At 45.7% G+C, this 14696-nt stretch overlaps 1 protein-coding gene across 5 annotated transcripts in view; it reads right to left on the bottom strand.

Annotated features, from left to right (window-relative positions):
• Positions 1-13864, bottom strand: part of NPAS2 (neuronal PAS domain protein 2) — a 133968-nt gene extending 120104 nt beyond the window's left edge. For 4 of the 5 annotated variants that reach the window (XM_054163175.1, XM_054163177.1, XM_054163176.1 and 1 more), the window contains exon 1: positions 13205-13864. In XM_054163175.1, coding sequence (XP_054019150.1) covers positions 13205-13557 — 353 coding nt within the window. In that variant the 5' untranslated portion in view covers positions 13558-13864. The remainder of the gene's footprint in view (positions 1-13204) is intronic. The other variant, XM_054163178.1, reaches the window with a different exon arrangement.
• Positions 13865-14696: the final 832 nt, after the last annotated feature.

Raw genomic sequence — 14696 nt, 5'->3', positions numbered from 1 at the left:
TGCTGGCTGCCTGGGAGAAGAGACCAACATCCGTCTGTCTACAACCTCCCTTCAGGTAGTTGAAGACAGCAATAAGGTCACCCCTGAGTCTCCTCTTCTCCAGGCTAAGCAACCCCAGCTCCCTCAGCCTCTCCTCACAGGGCTTGTGTTCCAAACCCCTCACCAACTTTGTTGCTCTTCTCTGGACACATTCCAGCAAGTCAACATCCTTCCTAAACTGAGGGGCCCAGAACTGGACACAGGACTCAAGGTGTGGCCTAGCCAGTGCTGAGTACAGGGGCACAATGACCTCCCTGCTCCTGCTGGCCACACTGTTCCTGATGCAGGCCAGGATGCCATTGGCCCTCTTGGCTGCCTGGGCACACTGCAGGCTCATGTTCAGCCTACCCTCGACCAGTACCCTCAGGTCCCGCTCTGCCTGACTGCTCTCCAGCCACTCTGACCCCAGCCTGTAGCTCTGCATGGGGTTGCTGTGGCCAATGTGCAGCACCCAGCACTTGGTTGTGTTAAATCTCATGCCATTGGACTCTGCCCATCTGTACAGCCTGTGAGGTCCCTCTGCAGAGCCTCTCTACCCTCCAGCAGATCAACTCCTGCCCCCAGCTTGGTGTCGTCAGCCAATTTACTGATGATGGACTCGATGCCCTCATCCAGATCATCAATAAGATGTTAAAGAGCATGGGGCCCAGCACTGATCCCTGGGGCACACCACTAGTGACTGGCCGCCAGCTGGACGTGGCACCATTCACCACCACCTCCTTTTTACACCCAAAAGTGATTTATTTGCATTCTAACACTTTCTGTTCAAAATCTATGAAAAAATTTAAAAGCATAGCCTTAAACTACAACAGCTGCACAGGTAAAAAGCTTCCTCCTAGAAGAACAAGGCCCCTTTGTCCAGTTCTGATTTTCAGACAGCACATCGCACTTCTGAGCTGCCCTGCTCCCACGATGACTGCTCCCTTTCCATGCAACCAGTCTTCACTGAGCTATATATGAGTCAGACAGGGGACCCATTCAGCCCTTAAATATGTGCTTAAGTCTTTCCATATTCAGCAGAGAAACTCAGACAAAATTCTGAGCAAATGTGTAATGAATAGCATGTGCCTAAGTGTTTACCTGAATAAAGCTGCTTTGCTGTATCTGTGCTAAAATGTCAAGCACATGTCAGGCAAGCTCAGGATCTTCCACAGTATTCTTGCTCTCAGAGCTTCTTTCATGAAAATGCTGCATCCCTAAGGGGGAAAAGTTTTTCTTGAAGAGCAGCTCAGAAAGAAAGCAGCCATCAGATCAAAGATAAGTCTTACCTCCCCCACTACAGCCTTCACTTCCCCAAACAGAAGATCAAGGCAGATGAGGTCTAGAAAAAAGTATTCTTTTTCTAACTGAGAAATGAGAGGTTCCTCCATCTCCCACTTGGTTTCTCCAAGCAACGAAGCTAGGAGCAGTCTTTTGCTTGCCTGGAAGCTCCTAGAGTGTAAGATGGGAAGTCATGGAGTTCAGAAGTCGAGTTATTTATTGACATCTCCTGCCTCCCAGCCATTTCACTGCTTGGCAGTGCACAGGAGGGTGTCCAGACTGACCACAGCAGGCTGACCTTTTCTCATCCACAGACAGAATGGTCTCCAGCCCTCATGATTCACAAAGCCATGGATACTTTTGTTTGTTTGCCATTATTCATCAGATCTGGGAGACTGAGCTGTTTAAGCTGAAACCTCTCAGAGTGAAGAAAAAAGTGCTGCACATTTTACATTATCTCTTGCAAATATGGAAGCTTGCTGCAATCTTCAGATACAATATTTATGAATTGGTCTTTCAGCCAAATCTAGTTTTGCATAAGGATACACAGCTGCTGGTACCCAAAAGTATGATAGTTCCCAAATATATCTTTGTCATTTAAAAAATCACTCTGAAGGCTTGAAAATTATATTTCTTTCATTGTAAGTGTAAGCTCTAGTTATGATGTTTCAAAGACAGTCTGAAATTAGCTGGGTTTTGTGTGTGTTTGTTTGTTTGTGCAGGAGAATAATTGATTAAATTAGCACAAGTGTAACTGATTATACACTCTAAGAAAAGTACTGAGGGATTCAGCTGCAAAACTAGCAGCACTGTGAAGAGCCATACCAAATTTTTATGCTTGTGTCTCCTACATGGAATCCCCTCCTAATTATACAGCAGCAAATTTGAAATGTGTCATCACCTCCCACCACTGGATAGCCAGATTTTGAATGAATGCAACCTGCATTTTTCAAAGCTTCTAGGGAAATTTTTCAAGATGTCTCTTTAAACTTGTTTTCATGAAAAGGCAACATTTGCATGGAAGAATATTTAAATACAACTTACAAAGAATGTCAGCCCTCTTTCATTAACCAGTGCAATGACCCTCCAATAGTTTCACACTGGCAAAAAAATATGCAGAGAAATATGCCAAGTCTAATGCCAATTAGAGCTTTAGGGGGAAAAAAAATTATAGACCAGGCAAAGGAAATGTGAAATTCAAAGTTAAAAATTGAACTTCTATCCTTCAGTCCTCTGAAAAATAATCTATTTTTAATGGAAACCGAAAAGCTATCATCAAATTTCTCATTCAGGCGACAACAATCAATCTATTGTTCAGATATAGTTTAAATTGTTCTTTGGAAGAGGAGAGTTTCAAGAAAATCAAATAGAAATTGCATTAAAGAAGAAGAAACGTCTTTTTAACTGGAATTACTCTCTCTCTATAAGCCTGTAGTTTTGGGTACATTTTAGGGTTTGCCAGAGTAACAGGCAATTGGACACCATGAAAAATTATTTGTAACTATTACAGTAAGAGAAAATGTGTTTGCTTATTTAAGGGAGAATAAGCAAGTTTAGCTTTTTGCCTTGTGCTTTAAGAAGTACATCTGTGGGGATCCAGATGCTGAGAAACAGTAAGCTGGTGACATTAGCTTGAAATGCTACGCTGTGCATTAAGAATCCATATACCTACTATTTATTTCACAAGAACAAAGTAGGTCTTCTGGAAAAGAACTTGAATTTCAGTCAAAGTTGCAAGACAATAACAGTACCTGGCACTTTCAAAATGCTTTCCATCCGAAAAATGCAAATAATTAAGAGGTGCATGTCACCAGAAGAGCCAGGACATCAAGGGGAAAGCTCCGATGCCATCAGGCATTGCACAGCTGGAAGCAAAGTGCCTGTGGTGACAAGATACTGCCTAATGTATCCTAACCACCTAGATGGATCAATACCCCAAAAAGCCTTCTCTGTGGCTCCTCTTTCTGTCAATGGTATATTTAGCATCCCAGAGCCACTCACTTCGCATCCTCCTTAGATACCTGGCTATGAATGGCACCCAGAATTGCTTGTAGCCCACAATACCCTATAAAGCTGTCCTAGTTTACGGATCAGAAAAATGATGCACAGAAAGCATTATATATGAGGTCTAAGCTCATAACATTGCACAGCAGAATTATTAATAAAACCCATTTATGTGGAGATTTCCAATTTTGTCACCCTCAACAAAACCCCTTTTACACGGACTTCAAAATCCTGAAGTATTTTTTCTGACTACTATACTATGCCAAATATTTATTTAATCACTCCAAAACTCAATTTACTGCTGAAACCCTGCATGAATACTTCAGAAGAACTTCTAAGATCCTACACAGAAGGAAAGATTACAGAGGTGAATATTGTGCAAGTAAATCTCTGTCTCTATCACCAATCTTACAAACTGCTGCTTCTCCCTAAGGCAAGAACCTGAATATAGGCACCTGTACATAGAAGAGGTCTCAGCAAGCTAAATGAAATTCCTTGAAACATTCATGATGTATATCAACTTCTTGCAGTGATGTAGTCAGTGAAGGTGAGAACAGAAGGATAACTGAAAGAGAGAGCTAGACAGTAAGTGGAGAGTTTAAAGGAGGAGAGGGCAAGGTGCTAAGTAGAAAGTACTAAAGCCTGGCTGAAGTAAAAATAAAAAAGCTCCTAGTGAAGGAAGCTGAAGATTCAAAAATACAAATCTAAAATAAGGAGAGGGAACAGTTAAAACACAAGGTAAGATACAAAGTAAAATAATAATAATTTTTTTTTAAATCAACATAAGAAACCAAACCAAACATCAACAACAAAAATCAAACCCAAAAAGTGGTAGATAAAGTTTAGACCCTTCAGAAGCTTGAGTCAATAATTCTTTGTTAGCCAAACTCTACTTGATTTCAGTGGGAGTTTTGTCTTAATGAGGACAGTGAGAGAGGTACCAAATAGAATAGAATAAATAGAATAAACCAGGTTGGAAAAGACCTTCAAGATCATCACGTCCAACCTATCAACTAATCCAACCCACCTAATCAACTAAACCATGGCACCAAGCACCCTATCAAGTCTCCTCCTGAATACCTCCAATGATGGTGACTCCACCACCTCCCTGGGCAGCCCATTCCAATGGGCAATCACTCTCTCTGTGTAGAACTTAGCTAACATCCAGTCTAAACCTCCCCTGAAGCAGCCTGAGACTGTGTCCTCTTGTTCTGGTGCTGGCTGCCTGGGAGAAGAGACCAACCTCTGCCTGTCCACAACCTCCCCTAAGGTAGCTGTAGAGAGCAATAAAGCCACCCCTGTCTCCTCTTCTCCAGGCTAAGCAACCCCAGCTCCCTCAGCCTCTCCTCATAGGGCTTGCATGTAATGCAGCTTTATTTCTTATACTTGAATAACAGCAAGATGTAGCAACATATTCTGTTGTCAAAAAAAAAAAAAGATGATACATTTTTGAAGAATATGGATATTAGAAGCCAGGCAGTATAAATGTAATTGCTACAACCAGCTGAGCAACATCAATGTGAATCAGCTAACAATAAGGTCCTTTGTTCTGGAAAAGAAAAAAAAAAGGTTAAAAAATGGACTTGTGCCACCTTACAAACAATCAAAGGTTCAGAATTATTTCAGCAAAGTTTTCATTGAGTTCAGTAACATCTCAGAAAACAAGCAAGATTCTTCAGTTCTTCTTACAGAAGAGAAATATCAACACAAGAGTGAATGTGAATGACCCTATTAATTTTGTTCTCAGAATTGCTCTTGTTGAAATTTTTAGAAATGCACCCACCTGATTCACAGAACTATTGCTTGATTAGGCTGGTTCTGTGAAAGTGTACCTTTCCCAAATATTGCATTCAAATATCAAAAAAGAAGGATAAGTAGATTGGAGAGTACAATGTTCCTCTCAGCTTGCTAACCAAAGGTAAAGCAAATTCAAAATAATCAGTGCTCATCTGATGAACAAGATGAAGACTCTGCCTGACTATGTAGTAGCCTTAATGGTTCATGCAGAAATCAAACAGCACTGTTCCTCTTCAGAAGTCATAATAAAGGAACTCTCACTGGAAGCGTAATTGGAATGTGGGTATTGTCTACTGCAAAGTTTCCACTGTAAATTTTTTTACTGTTTTTAATGTCAAAACCAGAAAAAGACAAAATATCATAAGTAAAGTCTAGGAATCATAAGTAAAGAGCTAGGAATAGCAGAAAAAATATCTCTTCTCCAGCTTATCATGTTGCACAATGTAATAATATGTATTACTGACAAGATTTTGCAAGCATACCATTCTTACCCACAACATGGGAAAGATGATGTCAGTTCTCCATGACATTAATGAGAGGCATCCCAAACCAGTAATTCTAGGACACGCTCCATGATAGATTCACTCAGTCACTGACTCAATCAGATAATCAGTAATTCCCAGGTTTTGCACAGTTACATCCACCTGTTGATTTAGAGATTACAAATGGGAGCTGCCTTATTACAGATGCTCTCCAGCTTAAAAATCTGACACACCTAACAGAGTGAACTGAGAGAAGAACAGTCTGGCCTGCTCATCAATGACAAAATGATAATAACTAATCAAAATCAATTATTATTGCTTAAAGAAATTCATTGCCATCTGTAAGCCTCTTGAAGCTGACTGTGATTTTCTCGTGCCTGTTTTCTTCCCAATGATTGAACTGTATTGTCTATTTTTAAGGGGAAAAAACCCCAAAACGTACAGCTGCTGAAATAATGAATTATTTATCCCAAGATAGAACAAACCATAGTGATGAACTTCAAGAACAGTTACCAAATTAGAACTGAGAATGAAAAGCATAGATTGCCTTGTTCAGGGTTTTGTCTTTAATACGTTTTTATTTTTAAGTGGGTTCAGTGCCAGTTACTGAAAATTTGAGGCTACCCAGACAGCAGACTGCTCAATTGACTGAAAAGTTTGATGACTTCTCTAAAATGTGATGTCTATACAAGAAATTAAATCTGTATCACTGCTCCAAGATAACTTAGGGGGAGGGGGAGTGGGCTAATATCACTTATTAAACAACATTAACTGAAAACAAACAAGATGTGCAGGATTCAGGAAGGCTTTTTGGAGCTCCTGTTTTTTCCCCAGGCTGCTTATGCAACCTTGCTCACGCAGGCAGTGTAAGGGCCTGCCATTTTATTACATAAGGTAGCCCAAAAATATGCAGCTAGGCAGTTGTGAGCTCCATTAAGTGCTGCACTGGAGTTTCTGTATGAGTTAGCATCTAGAAATTTTACAGATGCCAGGGCTTAGGCACTGCTGAGTCTGGGATTGCTGCTGTTTTTTTGATAAAAGCTAGCATGTATCATCAGCATGGGCTGCATCTGAATGTGTTGTGCTTTGGCCGTTGCTTAAGTGAAAGCAATATAGCCTTCGGTTTAGCACAGACCTGGTATGTGCAATCCAGAGCTTTAAAATCTGCCTTTCACGTGATTAAGTAAACTGTCTGGATTAGTCAACAGCAGCCAGCACAACACTGTTGTCTTAACCAGTGCTTAAGTACAGTGGATATCTGAAGAAAATTCATTTCCAACACTTCCTCACATTCTCAGTTCAGAAGCCCAGTCTTGCACAGGCAGCTAAAACTGTAACTACAGCAATACCAGGTCAGGGAAGATGACCACCTTGACCCAAAACCTCTCCTTGACACCAGGCAGCAGCAAAGGCTTGGGAAGTCTGCGTGAGCAGGGCAGCCATGTAGCAATATTACAGTCTCTGAGCAGAGACTTCTTCAGCTAGGCATTGTACCTTGCTATTCAATGCCTCTTGGTGGGATTGCTTCCATGAATATAATTGCTTCCTGAACCTACTTGAACCCAGAAGATAAGGCTGTCTATCCTCTCTATGCCTGCACAGCTCAATAACAGGACACTAGGGAGCGAGCTTGAGCACTGTGTCCTGCTTTTTGCAGCGCTGCTGAAGTTCTGAAGGGCTCTGCTTTGGAGCATTTCAGCTAACTTCTTCTAACTAGCTCTTCCCACAGCTGACATGCTATAACAGAACCAGCCCTGAGCAGTGAAGGTGCAAGCCACCAGGAGCCCCTTAACCTTGGGAGCCTACAGTAGTCAGACACTAGCCCACTTCATTTCACAGAGCAGACAGAGCAGAAGACCACCTGGTTCAGAACTACCTCTCAGCCATGGCTAGATAAGGGTGGTGAGAGATGAGTACAAGAACAAGGGAAACCAACAGTGACATTTCCTCAGGATACTCACCAAGCTTCCAAGAATTTGCAGCTCAAAACTTCCTAAGCCAGAGGCAGTGGTTTTGTATTTAATAGCCCTTGATGGATTTCTCTTCCATGAACTCATCCAGTCACCTCATTAGCTGATGTAACCTCTCAGCATCCACATCCTGTGGTGAGGAGCTCAACAGCCTGACCACATTATGTGAAGAACCATCACCTTTTGTTTCCATCCCTATAACTGCCTGCTTCACCCACTGCCCTCCGCTTCTGTTGCTGTAAACAATCATTCCCAGTATGCCTTCTCCATGCTTTGGATAACTTTAAAGATTTCCATTGCATCGCTGTCTCAGCATTTTCACTCAAGCAGGAGCTGCTCTGTTCCTCTGAGCACCTTTTCTGCTTTCCTCCTCCTTTGGTGCTATACACCTTTGAGGCGGGGGGATCAACAACACATGATAGTGAAGACGAGGGCACACCACAATTTAAACTGCGAAATAGTGACATTTGTTGCAATTATTTTCCATCCTTTATTAAATGACCATTTATTAAACACCATTAGTTCTATCTGTCTTTTTTTTTTCATCTTTCATCAAACTCACATCTGAGCACTGCATTGATTTTTTTTTTTTATGAGTTATCCATGGAAGACTTTATCTAGGCTTCTGCATCGTCAGTGACCTGTAGCAACGAATTTCTATGATTATACACACACTTTCTTCTATTGACTTGCAACCTGACATGCACATTACATTCATCTGACATGAAGATACTCAAAGAGAAAGGGTAACTGAAATATCCCAGTAGATGATGCTCTGCCATGCTAGCACTTCTTGCATGTTTTGAAATGGCAAAGAGGTTTCACACCTGAACTTTCCATTCTAATCTCAAATGCACATAAATGTACTTCAGATTTTTTTTTCTGTATCGTCATTTCACTTGGCTAGAAGTCTTCTATTTTATGCACAGATCCCCAAGAAGAGTGGTGAAAGAGCCGAAAAACACCTTCTGTCATAATCAGGCCAGCAAAAACCCAGCTGTTTTACACAGACTTGTGCCCAAACAGGAGAAGGTGAGACAATCTCCTAGTTCCTACCATTTATGTGGTCATTTTTAGAGTACCTTTGAGGTCTGGGCATGCTACTTGCTGCACTAGGCACATGAGAAAGAGATGCTTGCCTTAGAGAGCTTACAGGCAAAGGAGAGGACAAGAAAAAGTAGGCAGGTGCTGACAAATTACCAGATAAAGAATGTGGCAATACTATTTCAGAGTCACAAAGGTCCAAGCTCACCAGCGACCTAACTTCTATGAGAGCTTTATTTTTCTGAAACCATAGGTGAATTTTCAGACTGAAGCAAGATTAAGACTGGTGTTAGGGGTGCTCCCAAGTGTGGCAGGCAACATGCAAGACACGCTAATCCATGGTCCTTGGATAAAGGGACAGAAATGTTTTACCAAAGTGTCACTGGATGCATTATGGTTAGACTGATGCCTACTCAGGGCACAAGCCTACATGACCATGGCTCTCCTCACCCCCGTGCCTTTCCCGCCCTACAGCTCTTGGATTTCTGAACACAGTTGGAAATATACTGGGGTGTGTGTGTGTATATATATGCATGCCAGTTGTCCATAGCAGATCTCAACAGAGTCCCTCCCAAAACATTGTGAAATTCCAAAAGCACCACTACACAAACAAATTCACCACTATCTATGCATTGTGCTTAAATGCTATTACATGGTATTTCTTTTTCAAACCTCAGTAATCAAGTTTCATAAAGAACAAGTCAGTCTATCAGCTGATGATTATTTCAAAATGAAATAAATTAGCTAAAATGCAAATATTTGCATGGCCCCAGCCTAATTTTTTGAGAGTAAGTTTCAATAAGAGCAAGGATCAACAGAAAGCTAAGCCAAATCGAGGAAAATTACTTTTTTGTGCAGATAATGATCCCTCTACAAAATTTGAAACTCAAGTGCATCTGCCCTAAGAGCCTGGAAGCAAAGCTATAAATACAAATGGAAGATACTTAAATTCAGCTTAAAAAGAAAGCAAGCAACCAAACACACATAAAATACATATTTGTTTAATTAGAATAGAATAGAATAGAATAAACCAGGTTGGAAGAGACCTTCGAGATCATCGTGTCCAACCTATCATCCAACACTACCCAATCAACTAAACCATGGAACCAAGCATCCTGTCAAGCCTCACCCTGAACAGCCCCAGCGACGGCGACCCCACCACCTCCTCAGGCAGCCCATTCCAGTGGGCAATCACTCTCTCTGTGTAAAACTTCCTCCTAACCTCCAGCCTAAACCTCCCCTGACGCAGACTGAGACTGTGTCCTCTTGTTCTGGTACTGGTTGCCTGGGAGAAGAGACCAAGAGACTGCCATTTTTCAGTGGTATGGTACTTGCCAATCATCTGTTGTACAGTGACATAAGTAATCTGATTGCTCAAAAGTTATGTTTGAACACTGTAAAGATTATTTAAATTATAATGATTGCTGTATAAAACATCCTATCCTTAAAGAATGCCAGAGCTGTAAGTCAAAAAGAGGAGTTGTTCATCTTATTCTTCCTACCTTCAACAAATGTATGATGATACAACATCAGTTACATGATGACATACTATTTTTATCCATGGAGCTTCGCTGTTTTGATGTACTGTCCATATACTGAGCTATAAGCTCTTCCTCCAGTTTAAAAAGTGGAGCCCCCACCCTAGTCTACAGCAGCACTCACCAATTGGACTGAGCCTTTTAGGTCCTCAGCACAAAAACCTAGTGTGGGACTTTAACTCGGGCATTACTACCCTGTCTGTGACAAACCCAGCAATAGAAGAAGGTGGGCAGACAACACAGTGGAGGCCTGAGACTGGCTCCTCTGCCAGGTCCTGTTCTTTGGAATGTTGCCTGATGGTGGGATACAGGATAAAGAGAACAAACACATGGGCTCAGCATGACTGCAGAGCTTAGGCTGCATGATGAAAATAGCTCCTCTTCTAGTCCAGGATCCATGACTGAAGGAAAAAGAAGTTGCTCCTCATGGCAACAAGGCAGCAACAATTTCTGTGAGAAGACCAGAGGAGAGGAGCAAAAATGGAAACAGGGACAGAAGAACACACTAGGCAGCATGAGGTGGAAGATGTGAAATATAAAAAAGCAGTACCGTAATACAATCATTGAAAGACTAGAAACTGCTGGGTTTCCAGGCTCAGATCTTCTGTCCATGTCCACCACAAGTCTCTGATCACTTCTTCCGCCCACCATTACTTCTCTTAGTCTGGGTTTTCCACATCTACCTACAGTACCTTGCAGCTTGTTCCCAAGCATTTTCACCTGTGAGACTATCAAGTCTTCAAGTCTTTTGGCTTAACTCTATTCCCTATGCCTTCATAACCAATACTACTTTTCCATTCTAGTCTCACAGTATCACAGTATCACAGTATAACTAAGGTTGGAAGAGACCCCAAGGATCATCAAGTCCAACCTGTATCTCACCATTTGTTGGCTCCACACCTATGGATTAAATAGTTCCCTCCTTCTCCACACTGCCTCTACATCAGTAGGCACACCCCGTCACCAAAGACATAGTGGATAATCTTCAATGCTCCCTCTTTATGGTGCTCTCCATAGCAGTAACATCTGGGAAGAATAACTGCAGGGGAAAGTCCACCTAGCCCTTCATCCACCAGCTGGAGGTCTCTTGTTCTTTCCTGGAAGACAGGCAGCTCCTAACAACACTGGGATGTTCAGCATGCTCTGTGCTAACAGCATGTTCAGTGAGTGATACCATTAAGGTCAAGCTCTTAACACGCCTCCATCGAGAGTGTGCGACCTGAGCATTGTGACAAAATGATAACTGAGAAAAATTCTGGAAGTTTTTCATAGGCTAAACATGACACACCCCCATTGCAAGCCAAATATCTTTCCTGCTCCAAAACACAAACCCACAAGAATCCAGCTGTCTCAGTGAAAGTGTCTCTCAACACAGCTAAAAAAATATAGATACACAGAAAAAGAAAGATCAAGGCCTCCTAATGCAACACGATGTATACCTAAACCATTTTAATCAGATACATGGCCAAAGAATACAAATCCTTCTAACCTCATTCTCAGAAATAGATTAACTGTTTGATCTGAAACTTCCCAAAGAGAATCCATCTTCAGCAGGCACTCAACCTGGAAAAAATGTCAGCCTAGGTTTCAGCTTAAAAAAATATAGATGCCCCTGAAAGCAGAGTACTGTACTGGAAAACAGTAGGTAATTTTAACTGCAAATAATATTTCTTCTTAGGATAAATAACAACTCCTTCAAGTGCTCTTGCATGCTCTGGGCTAGAAAATGGGGCAGTAATCGTGATTCTGTAGGTTCAATCCTGCATGCATGCAGGGTGGCACCTTTATTTGTGAGAAGGAAACGCAATTTTAGTCAAGTTTGCTGTCTGCAGGCTCTGGAGCAGGGCACAGGAGTGCCGCCAGTTTGAGGAATTACCGTGGTGTTGGATTCTGGGTTCTGGAATACCTTCATCTTCACACGCTCACCAAGACAGTGCACAGGTTGGCAATTATGTTCTCCAAATACTCTTGCTTCCAAGTCATCTCTGAGGAGCAACTCCGTGTCCATATTCCTCTAGAGAAACTTAATGCAGGATTGGGCCCTCCACCAGCTGACAGTTCTCAGAATCAGACACAGATCAGTGAATGAGCTGGCTAGGTCTGGAAACTGAACACTAATTACTTAGCATCACCAAGCAAACTAAACCCACAGTGGGATACAAATTCAGAGTAAGGAAGCAGTAATTTTCAACTTTGAGACACAGTGGCCACTTGTTGAGACGAACAGTCAGGTTAGCCATGCCCATCCAAAGTCAAACCCTACAGCCTTTCTGGAGAATCTAGCACCATGAAAAGATTCACGTTCCTCTGCTGGCTGTAATGCTTATAACCACTAATTATTTCTGAGTCACTTGAGTGAAAGTAAACTGCCATCCTGGAGACAGTTAAGGAGTATGGAGGAAAGTTTCTGAGTGAGTGTGCTCGTTAATTTACCAATCAGGCTTATGTCCACCTTGGAAAACACCACCACACAACTCCTTCAGGAAGAAGCCCCGTGCTACCGTTCAGCCATGGATTTCACGTTTCCCCCTCCATTCTGAACACTTAAGAGAAACAAGTGGAAGCCCGGCACCGGGCTGCAGCAGCAGTGGGGCTGCCCCGGTACCCCATACAACCTCTGGCACTCAGAGAGAGCCTTACCCATTCAAAACCACCAGTGGTCTTGACTGGAAGTTTTCCTTGACCAAACAGATCCTGTTCCAGACCAGCCTATATGAAACCCCAACGTCAGGAAACACCCAACCATACCAAAATGAGATGGCTAGGGGGACTGGTATGGGGGCAACTTATTTTGTCAAAGGGAGGGGCCAGCCTTCCCGCACCCTGCCAGCCCGGTCGGGACATGCACGCCGCGCTCCCCACGCAGAAACTTTCCCGCGGCCGAGGAGCGGCAGCGCCGGGCACGTCCGCCGCCCCCGCGGTGCCGTGGGACGGAGGGGAGATGACCCCGATCACCGCCGCGGGGGACACGTGTGGACGGGAATCCCGAGTGGGCGCTGCTCAGCACGGATGTCGCGGGTGGGCGCCCGCTGGGCGGAGGGAGGGCCGAGGCCATAGGGCCACGCGTTACCTGGGGTGCCGGTGCTGCGGGAGCGCGGCGGGAAAGCCCCAGCCGCTGCCGCCGCCGCCGCCGCCGCCGCTGCTGCTGCTGCTGCTGCTGCTGTCCGCGGTGGCCACCTGGGCGCGGGAGCCGCCGCTAGTGCCGGTGCCGGTGGCGCCGGCGGTGTCGGTGCCTGTGCCACTGGGCTGGATGCCGCCGCTTTTCCGGTGCTTGCCGGTGCCGCTGCGGCAGCGGCCGCCGCTGCTCCAGCAGCGCAGGAGGCCGGCCTCGGGAGCCGGTAAACTCTTCTTCGCTGATGAGGAGCCGGGGATGCTTTCCGCCTCCTGCCTGCCACTGGTGCCGGTGGCGGTGCCGTGTCTCATGGTGTGCGGGGCCGCCGCATACCGCGCTGCCGCCACCCCGGGCGCCGCGGGACCCACGCGCGCCGGGGCCAGGGGCTCCGCCGGCAGCGGGAGGCCGTCGGGAGCCCAGGCTGCTGCGCGGAGAGGAGGAGGCCGGGGGCCGGAGGGTCTGCTGTCTGAGGCTCCTGCTGGGGCATTAAGTTGGACGCGCGGCCGGGAGAGGCAGGGCGGGCGCGGGGGCTGCGGAGCCGATAGTTCTCCGTGAAGTTGGAGCCCAGAGGGTGAGGCGAGGGCATCCTCTCTGACGGCCCTTCATCGCCGCCGCCGCCGCCGCCTCCCCTCGCCTGCCCCCGCCACCGGGCCGCCGCCCCGAGCCCTCAGCCGGCGGCTCTGGGGGAAAGCGCCCCGCGCCCCGCGCCCATGGGCAGCTGCGGCCCCGGCGGCTGGCAGCAGCCGCGGCGCTTCTCCGCGCCGCCTTCCTCAGCCGCTCTCTCGCCTTCCTCGGCAGAGATCGGGCAGAGGGGGGGTGAGGGCAAAGACGGACACCCAAACCCGAGGCTGGTGAGCAAAATGGGTCAGGGACGGGGGAAAGGGAACCCGGCTCTCGCCTCCCACCTTCTCGCGGTGGGCTCCGAGAAGGCCGGGCTGGGCCGATGGGTAGCGAGGGCTGCAGAGGAGCTCTCCCGCCCCGGCTTCCCGTGCACAAGTGCAGGGAATGTTCCACTGACCTACATATTTTTCCAAACATACGTGACCTTTTTTTCCTCCCCCCCTTCTCGTTCTGTGGGAGGAGACAGGCGAGAATCCAAGAAAAGGAGAAGCTGGAAAGACAACGAAAGGGAAAGCAGGGGGGGAACCCCCAAAACCATACAAATAAAACCCCTCTACCAAAAAGTCAGCCCCGCAAGAAGGATGGATTTACAGCGCTTCAAGCAAACCCCGGCATGCCCGCCTTTGCTTGTGTCTATAGCGAAATCCCTCGCTGCACCGGCGCCCCCTTCCCCCCCCCCCCACCCCCCCCCTAGCTTGACCCCGGGAGACCCCGCCACGCCAGCCGGCCACGGTGCCACCGTCCCCGCCCAGCTGCTTGGACGCCAGTTCCCGGGGCACCCCGGCAGGGTCCCTGCTCGGCTCGGCTCTGCTTGCCGGGCTGGGGACTC

The sequence above is a fragment of the Dryobates pubescens genome, chromosome 7 (assembly GCF_014839835.1).
Source record: "Dryobates pubescens isolate bDryPub1 chromosome 7, bDryPub1.pri, whole genome shotgun sequence".
Classification (NCBI taxonomy): domain Eukaryota; kingdom Metazoa; phylum Chordata; class Aves; order Piciformes; family Picidae; genus Dryobates; species Dryobates pubescens.
The sequence above is the reverse complement of the archived record's forward strand: the minus strand, read 5'-3'. Positions and strand labels throughout refer to the sequence as shown.